Source organism: Molothrus ater, chromosome 15 (assembly GCF_012460135.2).
Source record: "Molothrus ater isolate BHLD 08-10-18 breed brown headed cowbird chromosome 15, BPBGC_Mater_1.1, whole genome shotgun sequence".
NCBI classification, from domain to species: domain Eukaryota; kingdom Metazoa; phylum Chordata; class Aves; order Passeriformes; family Icteridae; genus Molothrus; species Molothrus ater.
In genome coordinates this window covers 14,454,242-14,476,550 of record NC_050492.2, presented here as the reverse complement: position 1 = coordinate 14,476,550, position 22,309 = coordinate 14,454,242, and the positions used below count along the sequence as shown (strand labels likewise).

The window sequence follows — 22,309 nt, the reverse complement described above, 5'->3', positions numbered from 1 at the left end:
CAAGTGCTAATTTTGGTGGAAAATGCAGCTGAGTTTTATTTTAATTTTTGTAAATTGTTCTGTTTTTCTAATTAAAAGAAATAATTCTTGGAGTAGAAATTCAGTCACTAGCAGAGCCATGCACTGGAATACTTTCCCTTCTTTTACCAAAAACTCTTCTTTTTGTGAAGTCACTTATTTTCCTCCCCTCTTAAAGGAGAATATTGACATTTCCTTACCTGGCTTGATGACAGTGGGGACTAAGTACAAAAAGAGGAGAAATGGTGTCCTTGCTGGAGTAAGGAGGTGCAGTGGGAACACTGGAGGGGAAGGGATGGCTGCTGAGCTGTGTGGTGGCACTGGAATATCCCAGGATATTGCTCTATCCCAGGACAGGGTCTCTCTGGAGCTGCTGCTGGCTGGGAAGGAGAGCTGGCTCAAGCCCTTCATTTCAGTGCAGCTCATCCTGTTGCTCACACAGGGATTAGGAAGGATGTTCTTCCAGCTGGGTTTCTGTTTCTCCCAGGGAGGCAGCTCCTGATCTCTGCTCCAGCTGAGAGGCTGGGGATGCTCCCGTCCTCTTGGGCCACCACTGGGTTCCCAGCAGGGATCAAAGGAGATCCCCAGCCTGGAATTCAGGCTCGATTCTGCCTCTGGTGCCAGAGGATTGAGTCTGGTATTGGTGGTGCTTTGCTCCCTTGTGTCTTCAGAGGGATCCGTGATGTTTTGGGAGGGAGGAGCCAGACAGGTGAGGTGCAAGAAGGCAGAGGTGGTTGGTGGCTTAGCAGTGATTCAGGTGCAGCATCAACTGCTCAGGGGAAGTCTAGGGGCTGCAGGGGACAGAAGAGGTGATAATGGAAATTTACCTCTCTCAAAGCAAAGTGTGGGCAAAGGCAGCTCTAGAATGAATCTAGAAAAAAAAAATAGAGCAAAAAGAAATGTTTCAGCAAAACAAAACATTTTGGTGAATAATAAATTCTTGAGGAAAATATGTCGCTGCCTGAGCCCTTATTTTTCTTGATGTTAAATCATTGTAAAATAAAACTTGTGACATTCACCGTTCTGTACAATGGGCTGAATTGAAAAGAGCTGTGTTCTTTTCTGTATGATTTTGTGAGACCTAAGGGTCCCTCAGAGAAGGAAACAATGTTATTGTCATGCAGATTTCTCTCCTTTTCAAGATTTCAGAGTTTCCATAAATCCCTTACAACAGGGTGGTTTACTTCACATGTTTTTAATGCTTTCTCCATCAGTGTCTGTATGGTGACTTCTTTGCAATCTCCACTTATCTCATTGAGTTTTAGAAGTTTTTAGAGCTAAGTGTGTTTGCTGTGCATGCAGTCAGTACCAAGCTTTCATGTTGGCACTCAGCTTACTTTTTGCTTTTCCTGCCCATTTAAAGCTTAAGAAATGTAAGGAAAAAAAAAAAACCCAAAAGGTTATGAAGCTTTTTCTTTTCTGTCATATGTTTTGTGGTAGTACCTGGAGACCTCTGGTAGGTCAGATTTCTATACAAATCATATTGTGCTGCCCCACAAAATTTTTGACTAAAAGGAGTAAAAATAGTAAATGAATGACAGGGAGGAGAATGGGATTACAAGAACCCAGGTGCTGGGGGTGCTGTGCAGCTGACATTATTTGATTATGGTGATGCTGTTTATTTGGGCTTCACTGCTCTAATAATTTGGTTTTGGTCAGGAATAGTGGTCCCAGCTTCTGCTTGCATAGGTGTTGTCTGAGAGTTACTTGGAGGATGGGTTTGCACCATATAATTTCTCTGTTGGGTGCTAGAAATACAACATTCCTTTTAGAGAAAATGACATGTTTTATTAGGCAATTACTAAGTAAATTTTCTGCAGTGAAATTGTTAAAATGTGTTGCCCTGGGTTTTTTGGGTCTTCATGACATTTAGCATTTTGCAAATGATGGGCTATGGGGACACTGAGGCACCACTGAGCCTTAACTGATGAACTGGTCTTGCTGTTGTGGCTGATCTCAGACTGTACTCCCAAATAATTTCCTTCAACAAGAAGTGGTGTGTAGAGTGCAGGAGCAGTGATGCTCAAGCCTTTCAACAGAATTTTACCATCTCTATTGCTCTAAAGCTATGAAGTGCCAAAAAAATCCCATACACGACCTAGAAAAACAAATTGGTAAGTGTGGTTCTTTCAGTGATCCAGCCTATACAGAATAATTTTCTTAGAGACATTTAAAGTCTATGAAATCCTACATCGTTTCCCCTTTATATATCAGAAGTCTTTAAAAATATCTAAGATTTTTTTTTTAAGCCAACAATACATGAGAGAATCCTAGATGTGTGTGACACCTTTTAGAAAGTGTCTTTGTCTTTATCTATCTGTATGGTACCTGTGTGCTAGAGAAGTGTCATGATCCCTATTTTAAAGATGGGAAAAGAAGACAGAGAGATTTAAAGGTAGATTTTTAAAGGTGTTTTGACTTCTGAGGATGCAGTAAAATGTGCAGGAGGACTTTTTAGAGGGCTTAATTGCAACTTTAGCAGCCTGAAAGCGACTCAGCAGCTTCCAAAGTGTAGCAAGCACAGAAAGGAATGTAGGTCTTCGCTGTCCTGCTCTAGTGCTGTAACCATGGGATGGCCCTTCCAGGGTGGACTGATTTTGGAAAATCAGTGTGACTTTCTGCTGCACTGCTCTTCAGGATTCTGCTTCAGCAGGACATGGAAGCATTGAGTCATGGCTGCCGAGATTAAGTGAAGAGCTTTCACTTATGAACTTTCTCAAGATGATGTTTTGTCACACTAGAGGTTTTTCTCTAAGAATGTTTTTTGTGCTGGCAGACCTTCAGACATGATCCTTTCCCACAAATCTTCCTTTTTTACAGACTGTCATTTCCCAACAGAGGCAATAAAAGCATCCAGAGAATTCAGTCAAATCTGTCTCTCCCAGGCTGGCTGTGAGCTCATCCCCAATGCGTTATTGTGTGTATTCCAGGATGCTCTGTTCCATAAGGAATCTGTTGCTGTAATGGAATACAACACTGTAAAAGAGACCATATGGGCAAAACTGGCCTTACTATCAGGAAAGCTTTGTTATAAAACAAAAATGGGGGTCCTGGTTTGTGCTTTGGTGAGAGTCAGCTTTTCAAGAGGTGAGGAGCTCAACTGCCAGGGGTCCTTTCCTTATCTGTCTTCTGCTGCTGCTGCTGACAAATCTCTTGAGCTCCATAAAAACTGGTTCCAGTGGCAACTTCCCTCCTGGCCACAGTGTACATTTGCAACATGCAGTTTTATTACTGCACATAGTACTTAATGCAGGTTGTATGTAGATCCAGATGTTTTTCCTCAATCCTGAACCTGCCACAGCTGTAACCAAAGTAACCAAAAGATGCCAACATTTTCCCTGTTGCTTTCCAGCGCTTACAGTTTTTTCAGGAAAATTGGAAAAGGGTTTTAAAAAGTACATGTATATCACATGTATATTTTTAATATACTCTGTTACTTTAAGTTATGCTTTATTCTTATTGTTTAAAAAAATCAGTTTTGCTCAAGAAGTAGTAAAGGAAGTATTGGTGCTGTGCCAGTCATCTGCAGTTTAGCACCACATTCTGCAATACAACTCTGTGGTGTTTCATTTCTGTTTCAAGCTGTGATTGGCTGTGGAAGCACTAAGAATGGAAATATTACAGGTGTTCAGACTAACTGTAAATCAAACCCAAGATCTGGCCTCACCTGTGTGTTGTGTTGTTATAAATGATAGTATCTATAAACTTGGTTGGCTTAAAGTGGTGTGAGTGAAATTGTAACGTGATACACTCTGGAGATGTGTTTTTGATAAACTTGCTGAAGAGCTGTTTATACATCCCTATAATACTGTGTGGCAACTTGTGTTCATCTCTATATGTGTCTGACTAGTTATGATGTGTGCTGATAAAATTTAATGACTGGACTGAAAAATATTGAATACATTAAAATGTATGAAGTACACCTGTAACAGGTACCAAATTCTGTATATTCTATGCCATTCCCATGCCCAGCCTGGGTGTGCACGCACATGCCCACGTGTGGCTGTGGTCCCCAGTGTGCAGTTTATAGTTTGGAGAGAAATCATCCTCCATCATTCGTCACTGCTGAGCTGCAGCAGACCAGGCCAGCACATCATTTGTTAACAGCGACAAAGCCGCGCTCATAAACGCCGACATGTTACATTAATTTATAGGCACTGAGTGACTTATTAAATGTGACGTGTGAAATATAACAGGGCCCGGTATGGATGATTAGGTTTTGGGCTTTGAATTGTTGACAAGGCAGGGGTAATGAATTGCGGGACACAAGCTAGTGTGTTTCCCCCTCATTAGTCAGTATTAGCTGCATTAATAGTAATAATTGGATATATTCATCATTTAAAATGTTTTAATAAATGTTTGGACAGCACCTGATCTAGGCTGTCAAATATTAGACTGGAAGGTTCGTGATGGGAGAAAAATTATGCCGTTCCTTCTGCAGAGATTTATACAGCCTAAGGGGTGCCATTTGCCAATGTCCTTTAAGAGGTAATGGGTGGTAGAGAGTTTGGGAACAGACAGTGCAACAAGAGAGAAACCAGCCTCTCTTGCACTTCAGGAAGACATTTTCAGTTTATTCTAAGGACTGCTTGGTCCCAGCCTCGGGTCTCCAAGATGGGGTCTGAGCTGGTTATTTCTGGTCAGATGCCAACCTCAGGTGAGAACTTCACAAAAGGTGTGCGTGTTCACATCAGAATTTGTTTCACTCTTTCACTGCTGCAGACTGAATGTTGCTCGGGGCTCAGGAACTTTCCAGTTTGGGGTTTTGGCTTGAGTCGTCCTTACTTTGAGCTATTAACATATTTAAAATTCCAGAAAATTTTCTGCCTGGACACCTTGAAAGCATAAGTCTCTTTGGGATGAAGGAAAGGTGGTGTTCTGTGGGTGTTCTGCCAGCTCCACTTCCATTCTTGGTTTCTGTATCTCAAATGCATTATTGCCTACAATTTGATACAAAGATTCCTTTGAAAAAAGAAAAAAACCCTCTGTTTTTTTCTTCATTATTTTGTGATCTTTTGAAGTAGACTTTAAAAAATAACCTAAAACTATTACCAAGGAATACAGAATGTATCTGTCTCTTGCTTTCAAAGTGACATGTAGGTGAACATTAGAATGTGCCTTCTAAATGACAGGATGAAGATCAAGAAAACCAGGTGCAGGTTCAAAAAAAGAAAAAAAATGTAAAAAAATCTCAATTTAAAACTTGTGAGACATCACTTTGCTGTAACCCGTTACGTAATGAAACCCATTTTTTAAAAGCAACCTTCAGGATATACAAAAGCAACAGTGAATGGAGTCATTGGCACTGCATCACTAGGCTGACAATTTTATTTTCAAAGATGAGTCCTCTAAGGAAAAGCCTCGCTAGTGTGGGAAGCAGCGTTTGGTGGCTCAGTGGGAGGCTGGCTTCCCTTTCAGATGCTGCTGAAGAGGTGTCACACCAGGCAGTGCCGCCTTGCTGGAGGTGCCGTCTTTCAGGAGAGACACAAAGTCAAGTGTCTGACCACCTGTAGTCTTAACAAGTCCCAAGACGCTTTCTGCAAGGATGAAAGTGTTCTCCTCAATGTCCTTGCAAGTTCCAGGTAGCTGCTTCTACTGAGAGTCAGGAATCTTTAAGATGAAGGGATCTTCACGCTCTCTTAAGCACAGTGAGCCAAACCTGCCTCTTTATATCCATGGACTTTGTGTGAAGAGTTGGTGGAGGACTCAGAAGATGCCAAGGGTAAAGCTGGCTGTAGACAGGAAATGCTGCAGCTCCAGGCTGGCAGAGAGAGGCTTCCCTGCAGGAGCAGTGCAGTCATTTTGTGCTTGTCACAGTTATTCTGCACAGTGGAAGAAATCTCAGCAGATAGAAACTTTGTCATTCAGTTGTAATCAGAATGATCCATACTTCCCAACTTGGAGTAATATTATTTCACTGAATAGACTCAAAGTCACATGCAATTTGTATGTGACAGTGTACATTTAACTGTATTTTTAGTCAAGCCCTGAGCATTATATTGTCAGGGGTGTCTGTTAGTTGGTGGTAATTGTTGACAAGTTGATGTGAGGATATTTCAGCATGTTGTCTAACATGTGTCTGCTGATGAGTTTGTCATTGGCACTGCACAGTATTTCTTCAAATTTGCTCTTAATTTTTTATTTGGAGATTAAGCAGAGATGTAAAACTTAGAATCATAGAACTGTTAAAGTTGGAAAAGACATCCAAGACCATTAACTTTGACTGACTACCATGGTGTCAACTAAACCACTGAATGTCTTGTCCAGTCATTCCTTGGATAGCTCCAGGGGTGGGAACTCGACCACCTCCCTGGGCAGCCCTTTCCAAATCTTTGCCACCCTTGCAGTGAAGAAATTCTTCCTGATGTCCAGCACAATTGCTCTCAAAAGAAGTACAATGGAACATAAAATAGAGTTAGAGTTGTTAAGAGTTGTTCAGTAGTTCCTAGTCCACTGAATTCTAACTTCCATTGGTAAGATGTAGGTGAACAATACCTTTTATCTTTCTGCCCTGGCTGCTTAGCAAGGTTTCTTAACTGCTCATTGTAAAGTCTCCATTGCTGATGCTGTCCTCTGCAACAACACAGAAAATTCATATTTCTGAAGTACTCATCTAGTACTTTGTTTACCCTCATGCTCTGTGTTTTGTGGGTGTAAATCTGACTAATCACAGGTCTCATCCCTGCTTTCACACAGAAGGGCATCTGAGACACAGACATCAATAAATACAGGGGAAATCCCAAGTCTTGTCTGTGTTTTAACACTGTGGAAGTTGTCTGTAGCTGTTCCCTGTTCCCCTCTGTCAGGTATTTAATGCTGTGCCTCTGCCCTTACACTGCTTTTTTTCTGTTGAACTCCCTCTAAATGTGCTGTTTTTCATAGTTCCCACCAACAAAATACCACGAGCATGATTTATTTTATAAATGTCTTACAAGTGCCAACTCATGTCTTTGCTTTGCTCTGGTTCTAACTTGTCACCAGCATCCTGATCTGAATTCCACTCCAGTTTTGGGGTTTTGTCCTTCAGCTTGGGTACCCTCACTGGAGGGTGGGCTTCAAGGGCAGGAGAAAATACTCTTGTTAGCTGGATCACCTTTCCCAACTGGTACAAGAGATAACTTTGCAGCTGCAGCCTACAATGCCTTTCCCACATCTCTCTGACACAGAAAAGGACATCAGCAAAAGTCTTTTTCCTACATATTCAAGGCTCATTGCTTTAAGAAAAGCTCTGAAGCACTTAGTCCAAAACTTGTGATATAAGCAGATATGATTGGATTCTACGTGCGTGCTGCAGAGGTCATTGTTTCTTAGGTTAATTAAGCTCTTTCAATGTTATGTTAAAGGTAGCAGACATATGCAATATTTATTGATGATATCTTCAGCAGTACTTACATATAGGGTGAACCTTTCACCAGCAACCAGCACATCAGAATCTCTTTTCCCCTTCCTCTTTCAGTTTTTCCCCATTTGTGGTAAATCCCAATGAATTTTACAGTGTTTGGGTTGCTTGTCCACACACACACACACAAATCTGCAGCATTTTATACTTCAAGGCAGTTCATGATCCCCTTCAAGTACCCCTGGCATGTCTTCTCTTGTTGAACCACTGCACACACAGCTCAAAGTGCCTCCGCCTTTGCACAGAACAGCCTCTTGCTTCCTTCCAGCTCTCAAAATAGCCACTACACTCCGGATCCTGTGCTCACTGCCAGAGCTCCCTGCTGCAAAGGAAACGAGGGCTTTATTCTCTTAAATATCATGAAACAATGGGAACCCCTGGATGGAATGTCCAGCTTGTGGGCAGGAGCTGAAGGCAGCACTTGACTTTCTTCCACAACATTTTTGCACTTGATCTTGTCTTGTACATTTGTAAATACAAATGTACATTTGCATGTATATTTTTTTCTGGACAGCCAATTCTAGACTCACCCCTACTAGTTTATTTAAAAGATTTCTTTTAATTGTTGGGTTTTTTTTCTTTATTTATATAAAAGTGCAAAATCACATCTCCTAGCAGCATCTCTGTCATATTGTCCTTTGTCAATGACTGACTGGGTTCCCAGATCATTTTAGTTTTTAATTTATTAAAAGTTGGCTTTTAATAGTTTAAAGTTATTAATTTATTGTTTTTTTTCCCTTCCCCCACATGATGTCCGTTGCTGCTGCTACTTTATTTGAAGCAAACATTTAATGTCTTCTTTGAAGCATAAGTTGTCTTAGGAGGGGATGCAATCAATCCCAAATACTTCTCTGTAATTACTGAGGTGGCTCAGGTGAGCTAAGTTCCACCCAGGACTGTGTGAACAGAAGATTTACAGGCACATTTTAAATTTGTCCATTGATATTGCAGTTCTCTGGAGGATTTAGTGATGCAGAAGCTGAGGTGTCATCCCAGCAGTAAATCCCACAGTCTTGCAGTGTAGATCTTGCTGGCAGTGATCCCAAGGCACTGGAGCAGCTGCAGCCAAGAACCCCTAAGCTTGCCCTGAGTCATGGGCACACAGCACTGTGAAAAGTTCCTGCATTTCTCTGGAAACTCCTTGGATTGTGTATTTTTAATGTTTTTGAGACATGAATTTACTCAATAATCAATTTCTTGATCTCATGTTCTTCTGACTCATTAGTGGTGTATACCATAGGTTATTGTAAATACGAGATCTAACAGCATCTTGGTTGTTTCTCTCTCTTCAGGCCATCAGTCCTACACATAAATCTGGTCAAAATAATTTCCATGTCAGTCTAAGCAGACTTCCTGCTCCTTTTTGTTTTTTATTTTAAAATTGTTTTTATCATAAAGCATTTTCCACTTAAAAAAGACATCTTGACAAAATGAAGGTTCTGAGCTCAGGTTCTGAGCCAGGTCCTGGGAGGTTTCACCATTATAAGATCATGTCTACACCTGGTGTAAATGCTGGAGGATGCATCTGTTCAGATGGGGCTTGAGTAACACTTCATCTTCTGCTTGTGCAGAATTTTTTCTCAGTACTTTGGAGGCTCCCACCTGTCCTTTAAATGGCCTCAGCCCCTGGGTTTTGCAGGTTTGGGTGATGACACCAGTGTGTCAATAAAACTTGAAGATATTCTTGGGGTCAGGTCATTTGAGGAATCAGTAATTATTGTATGTGTAGGCAGATTTCACACAATTTTATGTGCAGGGGATTTACATGTGCCTGGTCCAAGAAAAGGTGGGAAATGTGTGTCCCCCACATGAAATATTTACCACGTGATTCTTTATAATTTTCTCAGTAAGCTGGTGAAAGAAATATGTCACAGATACCCCCAGCTCGAGGTGAAACACTTCAGGGTTTGCTGTGAGAAAAGCAACTTCAGAGGGCTGGATTAGCCCTGCTCTCCAACACCCCCTGACTCTGATACCTCTGCTGCTTTTTGGTGCCCATGCTAAAGTTACAGGAGTTTACCTTAAGAAGGCAGGGAGGCAAATGCTGATATCATATTGCAATAACAGCACTGCTGCTATCTGTCAGCACTTACACTGAACAGAGGCTCTTTCTGCTAAAGTATGGCTCTGGCAGGGCTGCTAATTCACTGGCATTGTGTGAACTATGACAGACCACAGGGCTGGTTTGTCGTTTTTTCCAGTGACTGAAGTCTGATGTCTTCAGTAAAAATTAAAAATAGTTAACTCACTTTTATGCCCTAGTGTTTGAGGGGTGAAACGAGAGCGAAATGGGGAAAGACTGAAGGGAAAAGTGGTTAAACTGAAGCAAATTGTTTTATTTTATTGTTACTGTTTTGCTATTCACAATGGTTGTGATCAACCAAATACCCTGTATTTCCCCTGTACATAGATAGCATAAACTTATTCCAACTTTTTTTTTATTTGTGATAGAAAGGTAGCTGCAGTTCAAGTGTAATAAAAATTTTAGATACTGGAGCTGGGCACAAGTAAGGGTATATAGGAAAAATTCAGATTTTTCTCTACTTTAAAGGAAAAAAAAAATTAAAACATCAGGCCTGGGGGCAAAATTAAATTACAAAAAACTGAGCATTCAAACCTGCCTCTGGATTATTCTTAATTCTGTTTTGTGATGTTGTTTTTCGGTGGTGTTATCTCTTTCTTTTCTTATTAAAAGTCTGGGCAAAGAAGCCAAAACAGTCTCTCTGGGACTTTAACTCACTCACTGGAGAAAATGCCAAACACACTTTCCCAAACTACTCTAAATTTCTGTGATGCATTATAACTCTGTATCAGGGAGCTAGAGGAGTCCAGAAGATGCAAGATGAAAAATTGATATGCTGTGCTTCGCTGTGCAGAACACACAGACCTGAGGAAAAGTGACTGGGAGCACTTGCTGAAGTGAGCAATGAGTAATTTAAGGCTGGTTTGGGTGGTCCTGCCTTCTGATTTGGTGATTATGTGGGTGCCTCCTCAGCTGTTTGCTGTGCTGAGCTGAATCTTTACTGTATTGATAACAGCAAACCCTGTCAGTGCTGGGGCTCCGGCAGCAACAGCAAGTTCACAAAAATATTATTATTATTATTATTATTATTATTATTATTATTATTATTATTATTATTATTATTATTATTATTATTATTATTATTATTATTATTATTATTATTATTATTATTATTTTCTGTTATTACGGCACTGCCTGAAAAATTTCAGTCAATAGGCTCTGACTGCTTGAGCTTTATTCTCTGCATCATATTGTTTTTCTTGGACCTTTTCTGCAGTTCAGAAGGAAGATATATATTGTCTAGTAAATAATTTTCCATGCCTTTAGTTTTGGTGTTTGTTTTTTTCTTGTGTAAACCTGTGAATTTCTTACAACCCCACAAATGCAAAATTCATATCTGATTTGACTTCCATTTTAAATCAGTAAGAGCATTGAATACAGAGAGAACAGATTTGGGATTTTTTTTTCATAATTAGGATATTTGATAACTCAAGAGATTATGTTTAGAAGAGAGTTAGATGGCTGTATCTGGTGTTTAATTTCTCTTCTGCAGAATAAATTTCCTGTTGTAAAAATGCCACAAAAGGTAGCTACTGCTGTTTATTGACTAAAGAGGCAAGTAAAATCCAGCTGTGAACATGTGGGTAATAGGAGGTTTTCTTCATGCCTATATTTGATTTCCATGCTCAGCCTCATGTTGGTAAATATCAATGTAAGTCTCAATTATTCTTTTGTGAATAAGGTACCTGACATGATCAGGGAGCTTTATGTGAAAAGGCCTGCAAGGAAGAAAAACCAAAAAACCAAAAGCAGTCTTCAAGTGAAGTTTTAAAATGTTGGAAAATTAAAGAAATTATCCTTCAAGCATAAACAAAACCTTTATTTTAGCCTAAGTTTGGAATTTTGCCATTTTATAATAGGAGTTTGGATAGGAAGAGTCAACTTGCAAAGGGAAAAGGATTAACTTTGTCCTTCTGAAGTTTCTAAAGGGACATTTCATAGATCATGGAATGATAGCATTATGGAATGGTTTGGGTTGGGGGGGATCTTAAAGCTCATCTCATTCAATCCCTGCCATGGCAGGGACACCTTCACTGTCCCAGGCTGGTCCAAGCCCTGTCCAGCCTGGCCTTGGACACCTCCAGGGATCCAGGGGCAGCCACAGCTGCTCTTGGCAACCTGTGCCAGGGCCTCCCCACCCTCACAGGGAAGAAGTTTTGCCAGTACCTAATCTAAACCTACTCTATCTACCTTTTTATTATTTACTTTTCCAAATAAAATAGCATTTTCTCTATATTTTTATTTGATTACTGAGTAGATCAAGTTGCCAAGAGTTGCAGGAGAAGTTATAGATTGACAAAGAGAGAAGTGTGTGATAAGTGCAGAGAAAACCCTGCAGAAGGAAACAAAGCACTGTCAGCCTTGGTGACCTCTGGGCTCACCTCTGTACTGGCTTTGGTTCCTCTGGACATGCCAAGTTTTCACCAGAGCTGAAATACCCATCAGAGGTTGTTTGAGACACTGTTTTTGTAGCATCACCAGGCTGACAGCTGAGCTGGATGTGCTCAAGTTATGTGAGTGGTACCTTTGTCTCCACCAGTACTGCTTGTGTATTTAAATTTATGCACATATTTAGTACTCTGCTGAATTGGTGTGCCGTACAGAATGGGCATGCAATCCTTTTATCTGATGGAAAGTTGCTAATTATTGCCCTGGCCCTGTGTATTTTGGTTTTACTAATTTTACAAACCCACATATACTTGCTGCTGTGTTTCATCCAGCAGTCTGAAGTTGCCCTTTTTCTATCAAATGTGTTTACAGCACAGAAAAGGTGTGTTCTGTCAGTTTTGTTTGCCCCAGCCAGGTCTGAGCTGTATAACCAGCACTCACTCTGGATAGCCACTGGTCTGGCTGACCTTGGCACCATGACAGCTGTCGTATTTTCACATGGAGGAACTGTTCTTGAACAACTTCTCCAATGTATCAGGAACAAACAAGCTTTTCTTCAGCATCAGGAATGCAGCAGGTCTTCTTTCCAACTATTTTTTTCTCCTTCCACAGACATATTTATTGTGGCAATGGCAAGAAAATCCTACTGCTAAGCCTTCGTGTTTGAGTTCCTTTAAATTTCCTTCAGGGGAGTGACAGAAGAGCCAACGTAGATCATGGCAGAGCTTGCTTTCTTTAATTTAACTCTTCAGTTATTTTTAATAAACATCAGTATTAATTTGTAGTGGCAAGAAAAGCAGGAAGGCAAAATCCTCTTACATCTTCATTATTTCTATTTCTGCTGTGGGTTTAGTTTAAATCCCTGTGGTAGCGGCAAAGAGCAGGATGCTGCTGGGAAGGTGTTGCACAAACCCAAAAGGTTTGGTGTGTGATGGAAAATGAGGCCAGCAGGGAGTGGCAGGGAATATTTTAAACAAATGGAGTGACTTCCAGCTAGTCTTGTGCTCACCAGATCCATCAGTGGAACAAGGGCAATCAGCAGATGGATGGGGCAGGAGTGAGGACTCCTGAGCTGGTTTGGGGAGCTGGAAGTAACAGTAGGAACAAGGCCTGGGGTAGAGTTCCTTCCTAGCAGAGGGTGAGAGCACAGCCCTACTGGCACCAACATCTTTTTCGAAATGCAGCAGTTCTGTTAGGGAAAAACCCACAACTTCATCTCCAAAAATGGAATTTCCATTGAATTGTGAGAAAAGGAGAGAACATTCCCAACAGCCAATAGCACGTTTTTAGGGCTTTTGCATGGCAGACAGAAGTTCACATTAGTTTGGGGCCTAATTCAGCCCAGGGGTTTGTATTTAACCAGAGGATGTATTTCTACTCTGGACCTTGCAGTTACTCAGGGATTTATAGTGCATGCATGGCACAGATTAACTGCTCAGCAACTTCACTCTCTCAGCAGTTTTTGCAGCCTGCCCTGAGCAGCATCGTAGGACACCTAAATATAAACTAAACTTAACTGCTTTCCCCCCAAACTTCCCTTCCTTACACTCTAGCCATGTCTCTGTGGGGTAAAGGTGATGCATGGAATTCTCTGGTTTAATACCAATGCAAGGTTTTGTTCCTGGACCTGAGCTGACTTGCATGGAGCTGGATTGTGTTTCTGTGCTCCACATGCACAAATGCTCTTCACACCAGGAATGGTAGTAGTCAGGAAGAGAGTCAGAAAATATGTTTTGGTTGATTCATGAAAAAAACCCCAAACCTTCAATGGTAGCAATAAGGATAATTGATGACTGACTCCTGTGTGGCAGAAGAGCGGGTGTTCAGCAGTCACATAAGTTTGGAGAGAGAGTTGAAGATTTTATTGACACTCCTGTGTTTTGCACTTTTTTTTTTTTCATCTTGGAAATGAATTTCAGATCCCAGTAGTGAGAACTAATGCTAGATATCGTCTGTGGTTAGCATTAATGGTACACAGTCCTGCCAAATGCAGGGAAAGTTAGTATTGAAAAAAAATAACCCACTGTGAAGAAGCTCGATGCAAGCAAATGGGGATAGAGGTTTATGCTTGCAAAGAGCTCAGCTCTTTTGGCACTTCTCCTGGACCAGTGCTGTCAATCCAAATCTGAAATATTTGCAGAGTGAAGTGTTGCTAATGAGCAATGCTGGCAGGACCGGGCTTGAGGTGATGAAGGCACCTGAACAATTGGTCTAAAGCAGGAATCAAGAACCTGGGCTGAGCCCCATGAATCAAACTGCTCTGCTCTCCTTTTGTCTTAATCTGTTCTCATCTTCCTTCCTGCCACAGTGGGGGGGTTCCATCAGCTGGGGGTGTGGTGCCAGCCCTGGAGCTGCTCAGCTCTTGCCTGGATGAGTGTGGGATGCTTCGTGTGGCCGGGGGGACTCCAGCCCTGGTGTGTTCCCAAACAAAGTGCAGCCCCATCGTTTGTTTTGTCTTTCAGTAGAATTAAAATACGGCACTTGGCAGAATGTGTTCTGAAAACTGGTGACTTTCTTTTGCTTAACATGCAGTGAGTGAACTTGGCTGTGTGAGCTTCGCGTTCCTCTGAAAATGTTGTTATTTTTGCAAGTTAATTTTTTTCTGGCGTTGGTTTAATTCAAAAGAAGTTTTGTTTGCTTGCTTGCTTGCCTGAGGTTTTTTGGTAGGTTTAAACAGATGAGCTTCATTTCTTCTGCAGTTTATTTTGGTGAAACTTCTGTAGCCTTTGGGGGTTATAGAACAGTGCAAATGGAGCTAGACTGTGAAACTTTGGGTGAGAGTTGCCCCAAAAAGCAACCTCTTGTATTTCAGAGTGACTTTCCAAGCCTTTGATTTGACATGAGTTCAGAGCTTGTAAGGGGAGGGAAGGCCCAGTGTTTCTCCATAGGGCTTCACAAAGTGCTTTCCATCTTTTTTGGGCAACCCTTAATCAGCCCACCAACCTTCACTGCCCATTATTTGTGTGCTGTGCGAATACAAACCAGGAATTTTTAGCTATTTTTAACTTTTCCATGCCCCAGATCCCCTCAGGGCTGGGTTGTTGCTCTGGGGCTATGGCAGACCGGGTGGGCAGCTGCTGGACTCAGCCCTCGGCGAAGCCGCCAAAATCCTGCAGTAAGCCCAGGGCAGCGCCAGCTTCTCCCCAAAGAGTGAGTGGCTCTGAGAGGTTTTGCCACATAAGGGCCTGTTTGAGGCTGTAGGCACCAGCTGACAGGGATGTCTTTGCCTCTGAACAGATGGCCAGGCTTTTTATTTCAGCGAGCAATCTCGTGTGGAGGGGTGGTCTCCGAATCCTGCCAGGGTTTCGCGAGACAGGGCCAGCTTAGGGCAAGAGGGATCTGATGTCTGTGCCCTTCATAGCTCGTGAGCTAAGTGATGAGCTGTTGACAGGAAAGCCATCATCTGAAGTGTAAGATCCCCAACTCTCCCCACTTTTCGTTTTTCTTTGGCAGAATTAATGCCCTATTTGCTTGTCTCTCAAAATCCATTCTGGCACAAGTACAAACCCTCGCCTGGTGGCAAGCAGTTGTCTGGATCTGAGATGCCAAGATTTGTGCTGACAGCTCCTTCTACACAATCTGAGTCAGGCTGTCACAGCTGGCCATTAGCAGCTTAAAAAGACACGCATGTACAGCAAATAGCACCACCTTTCCATTATTGAATATCAGAACCTGCTTGATTGAGAAATGCATTGACTTGCACTGCTCTTTCCTTTAAACAAACACTGCCTCCAAACCCCTGTTCCAGTGCAGTGGATGTTTATTTTATGTGGACTGTTTGCTCTTATTTAGAAGCTCAGGCCTAGAAGAGACTTCCTGGGCCAGGAGATCTAGTCCTTGATAATCCCAAGCATCACATTTGATAATCCTCCTCATTACATTGCATTTCTTTAATGAAAACAGTCCCTCGTAGTTTCGATTTATCATTGCAGCCATTTGCCTTGTATGATTTCCTTGACATGGAGGAACAGGCAGCAAAACTTGCCTTGTTTGACGGGCATCATCACAACTGGAGCAGGGCAAAGAATGCTGCTCATCAAAAAGGGATTTTCTGAAGCTGTTTACCCTGCAGTGTTGCCTTTCTCGGTGACAGTCTGTGCAAATTCTGCTGACCTAGCATTCAGTTTGGGTGCTAAAAGAGGGCTGCTTGCAAAAGTTAACATTCAGATTTAAAGTAAAACAGGATCAAACTGGTTCCCCACCCCACTCCTGTATGTGAGAACAGGGCAGAGGAACTTCTGCTTAGTCACTGATGGTTATTGCACATGTAATGTTGCCTTGTCTGGTTACACTGGGCTTTAAACTTGCTGTAGGATTAAACTTTGCATGGCTGAGCTTTAGTAGACCTTAGTCTGTAGTTTATTTTGGACAAAAGGCTGATAAACTTTGGCTTTCAGGGAGGAAGCCTGGAATCTGAGACCCATTATTATTCATTGACTTGTCTTTATGAATTTACAGTCCACTGATGCATAACACTGAAGGAAATATTTTCAGTGAAATGTTTGCTTTTTTCTTTGGCTTTGTAAAAGGCAATGTCTTTTCTTAGAGATATATGTCAGGGTCATATAGCTACTTCAGTGAACTGTGTATGGTCAGGAAATAGACTGCATCAAAAACATTTCATTTTTCTATGAAGTCATTCTTTTGACCAAGGCTTCCCCCTGCTCTCAGGGATTTGGGCTCCACTAACCACTATTGGAGCATTAATTTTATGCACAAACTCGGTTTAATCCTGGGGGGGAGATTTCAACTGTATGGAACATTTTCAGTATTTTTGTATTAAATCAAAACTTGAGGGTGACAGTGAACTTGTAAAACAAAACCCCATTTATACCCAAGGGAATTTTCATGTCTAGCATTTTTCTGTCCCTTTTTTGCTGTGCTGAAAAACGTGTCTGTTCCTCATTGCTCTGGATGGCACAGCCAGCCTGGCGTGACAGAGGGACTGACTCTGCAAACTTTAATGGCTCTGACACAACAGAGCTATGAAATTAGTGTTTAAATTTTCAGGATGTTTTGCTAGATCAGGCCTATGTAAGCTCCACTCCTTCTTTGGTTGGGCAGGGGGGTGATTTGTCTGAGTAGGGAATACTGATGTTGATAAGTCTTTGTTGGACCAAATGTGCAGATATTGTATTTGTATTACTGTCATATTTATACAGACTACACCCTATTTATAAGACATTAATGTTAATTTCTCTTTCTCCACAGGTTCTTCTTGAAATTTTTCCTCAAATGTAACCAAAATTGCCTAAAAAATGCAGGAAACCCTCGAGACATGCGTCGATTCCAGGTCAGTCGGACACGCTTCCTCCTTTAAAAATCAGCAGCTGTTAGGACAGAAGTACTTTGACCCAAACTAACCTAGTAATTCACTGGAAGATGCTAAAAACATAAGGTCACAAAATAATGCCTGAGGACTTCTTGTCACAGCAGAATTGTCAGGAAGTAGTTGGGTTTTCTTGCTCTGGAAGAGAGCACTCTTGAAGATAATGTCATCTCCACCGGAAGGGAAAGCATGAAAAGGAAAAATCAAAATGACCTCTCTGTTGTTTTCAGCTATTGGGCTCCCCTGCTCTGAGATACTTCTCTCTCCATGGGGAACTATTTGTTTTCATGCAGACACCAAGTGGGCATCTCGTTTATTGTCTGGGGCAGAGGAAGGTGTAAGAGCAATTAATAAAATCAGGCATGTGTTACTCCTGAGCAGTGGAAAAGACTCATAAACGTGCATCGATGGGATGAAGCTCTGTCCCTGTAGTGAGCACTTGGAAAAAAGCTACCACTGGGTGTCTCTTTCTTGGGATGCTTTGGGCTGGTATTTCCCCACTGTTGCATCTTGTGGCACTGGGGCTTGGGAGCTGAAATATCAACAAAGCTTTAGATGGCCAAGGACGTCTTGTTATGGTCCAGCTGTGTCACAACTCATTTTTGGATGAAGAGCATCACTGTCCCTTGGGAAGGTGGTCTGTACCTCTGCACCTCCCCAGTGCTGGCAGCTGAGTGGAGTGGTGGCAATGTTGAGGAATAATTGTTCCAACACTTTTATTGAAGACATGGTCTTTGACTGTGGCAATAATGCTTTAGCTGGGTATGTGCTGAATAAAAATATGGGATAGAAAGTCAAAGAACCTTCTCTTTTGCTGGGAGGAGTGAATACAGCCCATGGAGCAAACATGGTAGAATCTGTCTGTGGGGCTTTGCCTCAGGATTCTGAGGAAGAAACAAGAGATTTGTCCCAGGGACCACATGGGTCTCTGGAGAAAGACAACTCCAAAATATATCTGCTTTCTGTAGTTACTCAGAACCTTGTTTGCTTCTTTTCCAGCATTGTTGCACTTCAGTACAAGTGTTGAATGTTATGTAAGTGACAATATTATTTATATGTAGAATGTCTTTTGTTGAACTGCTTAATTGCAGCAATGCTGGAAGGCAGAAGGATGCTATTTGCCTCTGAGCAGGGAAGTGCAGAAGTGAGGAGATGTGGCCACAGGGATTAAATTAATCAGTGTAAAAGCCAGCATTAGCATGGCAGAGCCCTCAGCTTCTCACCCCACACTCCTCCCTCTGTCACGATTCTCCTGTGATTCCAGAGGGCATTATCACGGAAAGAGAATGTGGGAAAAGGACTCTCACCAGCACGGGGATTTAGTCCGAGCAGTCACCCCTGGGGCCTGTCAGAGCTTGCTTCACAACATGTACACTCTGCTGGGGCTGTGCTCGCCCAGGCTCCAGGCTGATTTTCATATGGAAATGCCTGTGCGTGTTCCCTCAGAACAGCAATCAGGAGCTGTGTCGGCGGGGAAGTAGGACATAGGAAAGGTTGTTGATCTCTTGACTTGTAAAGACATTCTGTCATACAAACCCAGCTTCACAGCAGTTGAGCTTTCCATGTGTAAACAGAGACTGCTTAATTACACAGGTCATGTCAATTAGCGTGACCTCAGCATTTTCAAGAAATTAATCACTTTCAGCCGAGCAAACCACTCCTACTCTCATATAGGGTGGCATTGAAGCTTGCAGCGTTCTCTTCAGTGCCCAGGCTTATTGTTTTACAATAGCTGCTTTTGTTTCTTCCCTTTTCTTTTTTTAAAAACTTGGTCTTTTAGCAATAGACTTCTTAAAATAAAACAGCTGGGCTCTACAGAGTCCAAACTTCATTTATCATTTCTTAGGGTGAAAAGGACCAAGTGTACATGTAGTATCTCAGTGCTGTGGTGCTCCTGGGTCTTTGAGGCAGTGTTGTGTAGGAACCAAATGAAATCTGTGCTCCTGTGTTTGCTGTCAGCTGCCTTTGAATTGTTGCCAGAGACTTACAAGGTCTCCAGTGGTGATGTCAAAGTTCTGGTTAAAAACCATAAAGATAAGGTATTTCCAGATACTTTTAGATAGTACCATACTCATTTTATACACACAAAAATGGAGACATTCCCTTCCTTCATTCCCCTCCTTGTGCTGGACTTTGAAGCTGCCAAGAGACATTTCCAACTTTTGGTCTGTCCTTCTTCAGTCCCCAAAAGTTGCTGGAAGTTCTTAGAACACAGATTATGGTTTTGATGGGAGAATCAGTGGAGGGTCAAGACGTGAGTCCTGCACTATCTAAGGACCAGTCCTGTAGAAAGTTTCCTTTCTTACTAGATTTTTAGAAGTTTTTTTTTTCCCCTGTAGCATGGAATTGTCTGATTATCATCTGATACAAGACATGTTAAGAAAGTACAGGGAGGAGGCAGAGTGTGTGTTGATTCAGGCTCACAATCAGAAATGAATTAGGAGGTTTTATCCTGAACTTTGCTTGCAAATGTAGGAGTGTGATAAGTCTAACATAAAAGCTGTTGTGGGCCTGGAAGGAAATAAATTTCTCTGCATGTTTGAGATGTCCAGGCATGTGACAAGTGGAGTGGGGTGGAGTGCCAGCAGAGTGTGTGTGCTGGAGCAGTGCTGGCCCTGGCTGTGTTTGTTGTGTCTCTATTAGCACAAGGAGACAGTCAGGGAGAAGTGAAGTACTGCACAGTACTTCATCTGTGCTTCACACTCCTGCTTGTCCTTGAGAAAATAATTTCATCTCCATGTTTCATCAGCCCAATTGCACAAAACATTTGGTGCTGTTGTGTATTATCACCTTTGCCCAACCTTGCCTTTTTATTCCAGAAATCCTCCAGAGCAGCTGCTCAATCTGGTTGTGAATTCTTCATCACAATAAGTCGTCATTCTTGGTGGGATGGGCTGTAGTGCCTCAGTTAGTGGTAATAATAATACTGCTACTAAGTAGATGGTGTCATGATTGAACTCTGCCTAGATTTGATTTTTCAAAACTAAAAACTCATTCATACAACCTAAACAGTTTTGTATGTTATTGTAATTAATGAAACCCAGGCGCCCTAGCTGTCTTGTTGTTCTTGTTTTAGCACAACTGCTTGTAAACTGACACATGTCAAGTTTTAATTTAGAGGAAACTTTTCAGGCTGTGTCACTGAACGAAACCCCAAACATTCACTTATTATGAAAACCTTGAAAGTCACTTAGAGATTGCCATGCTGTTTGATTCTGCTACCACAGCCTCTCCTGCAGCAGAGGCTGCTCGTTTGCCTCCATGGGATGCTGCCACTCATGTTTGAATTGAAGCCACTTGTGTCTTATTGCAAATTTGCATAAGAGACAGAGATGATGCTTCATGAATCCCAGATAATGGAATTTGGACATGCAAGGCTCCATCCCCAGAGAAGGGAAAGGCAAAAAAAAAAAAAAAAAAAAAGAAAAAGAGACTGAAAAATAGCAGTGAGAGCTATGGCCCAATTCAACAAGGTAATTAAGTGCCTGGCCTGTCCTTGAGCACGTGAGCAAAATTACTGAATGTATTGTACTTGTGTGCTCTTAGTTAGGCACCTTTTGAAGTGTCTTGTTAAATGGAGAGTGATTTTTAGTTACTAGAATAAAGAAGTCAACGCATTGTAGGAAGAGGTCACCAAGTGGTGATGAAAATAAAGATGTGCTTGAGCCATTTATAGCTTTCAGAAGAGTGGCAAGCACTGGAGTTACATATTTAACACTTAGGACACACTTCAGACCTGGAAATTATCCTAGCTAGATTTTCTCTGCCTTTGCCACTGGGTATTGGGGATGTTGCAAAAATATCAGATCCTTCACCATACACTGGAGAAAATTGAAAGCACAAGGAAAATGCTATGTCTTAATCAGTGAGCAAAGCTTAATGGGCTGTGGTTAAAAATCAGGAGTTGTGCAATGCTTAATTTTGATATATTAGGTGAGGTACTATACCAAATAAACAGGCCGAGTGCTAAACATGGATAAATAGCTTGATCTCCAGGCTCCCGGTCTCCGAATATTTAAAGAAAAAAAAATCTAAGCTCCAAAGTATTCACAAACTGAACTATTTAATGGCAGGCAGAATAATCCACAGAGCTGGGATATGTTACTGCATTCAATAGTGCCAATTTCATTGAAGAAAGTTGTAAACCCACGTGTTTCTTTCATACCTCTGTCTCCCCTGGTGTTGATACAGGATTTAAATTCAAAATCTGTGAAGGGCTAAAGCTAAAGCTCAAAATCATTTTCCGTGTTTGCCTGTCTCAAATTAAAACTGTGTTTTGTTGACAAAATTTGGAAAGGTTTGAGATTTGGCAGACCTGGTTGTCCCTGTGCTTACATTAATGTGTCAGCACCTCATTAATCATTTATTAAACTGTAGTGTGCCTTTCCCTCTTGCTACAGTCTGTGTTTTAGGATGCCTTGGTGCCCATTCCACATGTACTCTGGCTGTCCCCTCCCCCTAATTTTATGATTTCTCCACAAATTAGTTTTAGCATGTGCTTTAACTTGAACATATCCCAGTCGTTTCAAAATCAAAATGAGGAGAGTGTAGTATTTTTTTAGATTAAAAAATATGAGTAGAACTTGTAAGTATGTAAGTGCTCTGCAGCAATCCAAGTAGGTGACTGTGGCACACAATATTTGAGGTGCATTTTTTCACTATTAATAATTAGAGGCATTAATATTTCTTTGGTGCAGTGCACATTCAGTGTTCCTCCATTAATGAGAATTTTCATTTAAAGAATTGAGCAGCAAGAGCCTGTTGCTTCTTACAGGTGTGCTATGAATAATCTTTTTTTTTTTTCCAAACAGACACATAAGAGGTTTTTTTTTCTGCATTTCCTGAGACTAGAAACAGTTTCACTGGGGGATTCCATTTATAGTTTCTGCTGCTAACGACACGAAAGAGCCACACCAATGTGGTCTCTTCATAGTAAATCAAACTGTTCAGGAGGGAGGTAGGAAGATATTGCTAAGTAATTCAAAATATGTTGCATCAACTGTTTTGAAAATCTGAAGAGGGGGAAATTAAATGTAGCTTTACTCACATAAAACCTCAACAGGATTGTTTCCTCTTACCTAATAAGTTCTTA

The 22,309-nt window shown here is 41.5% G+C and overlaps 1 protein-coding gene across 4 annotated transcripts in view; it reads left to right on the top strand.

Annotated features, from left to right (window-relative positions):
• EBF1 (EBF transcription factor 1) overlaps window positions 1–22,309 on the top strand; it is a 267,557-nt gene that overhangs the window by 152,838 nt on the left and 92,410 nt on the right. For all 4 annotated transcript variants that reach the window (XM_036391971.2, XM_036391967.2, XM_036391969.2 and 1 more), the window contains exon 7: window positions 17,100–17,181. In XM_036391971.2, the coding sequence (XP_036247864.1) occupies window positions 17,100–17,181 (82 nt within the window). The remainder of the gene's footprint in view (window positions 1–17,099; window positions 17,182–22,309) is intronic.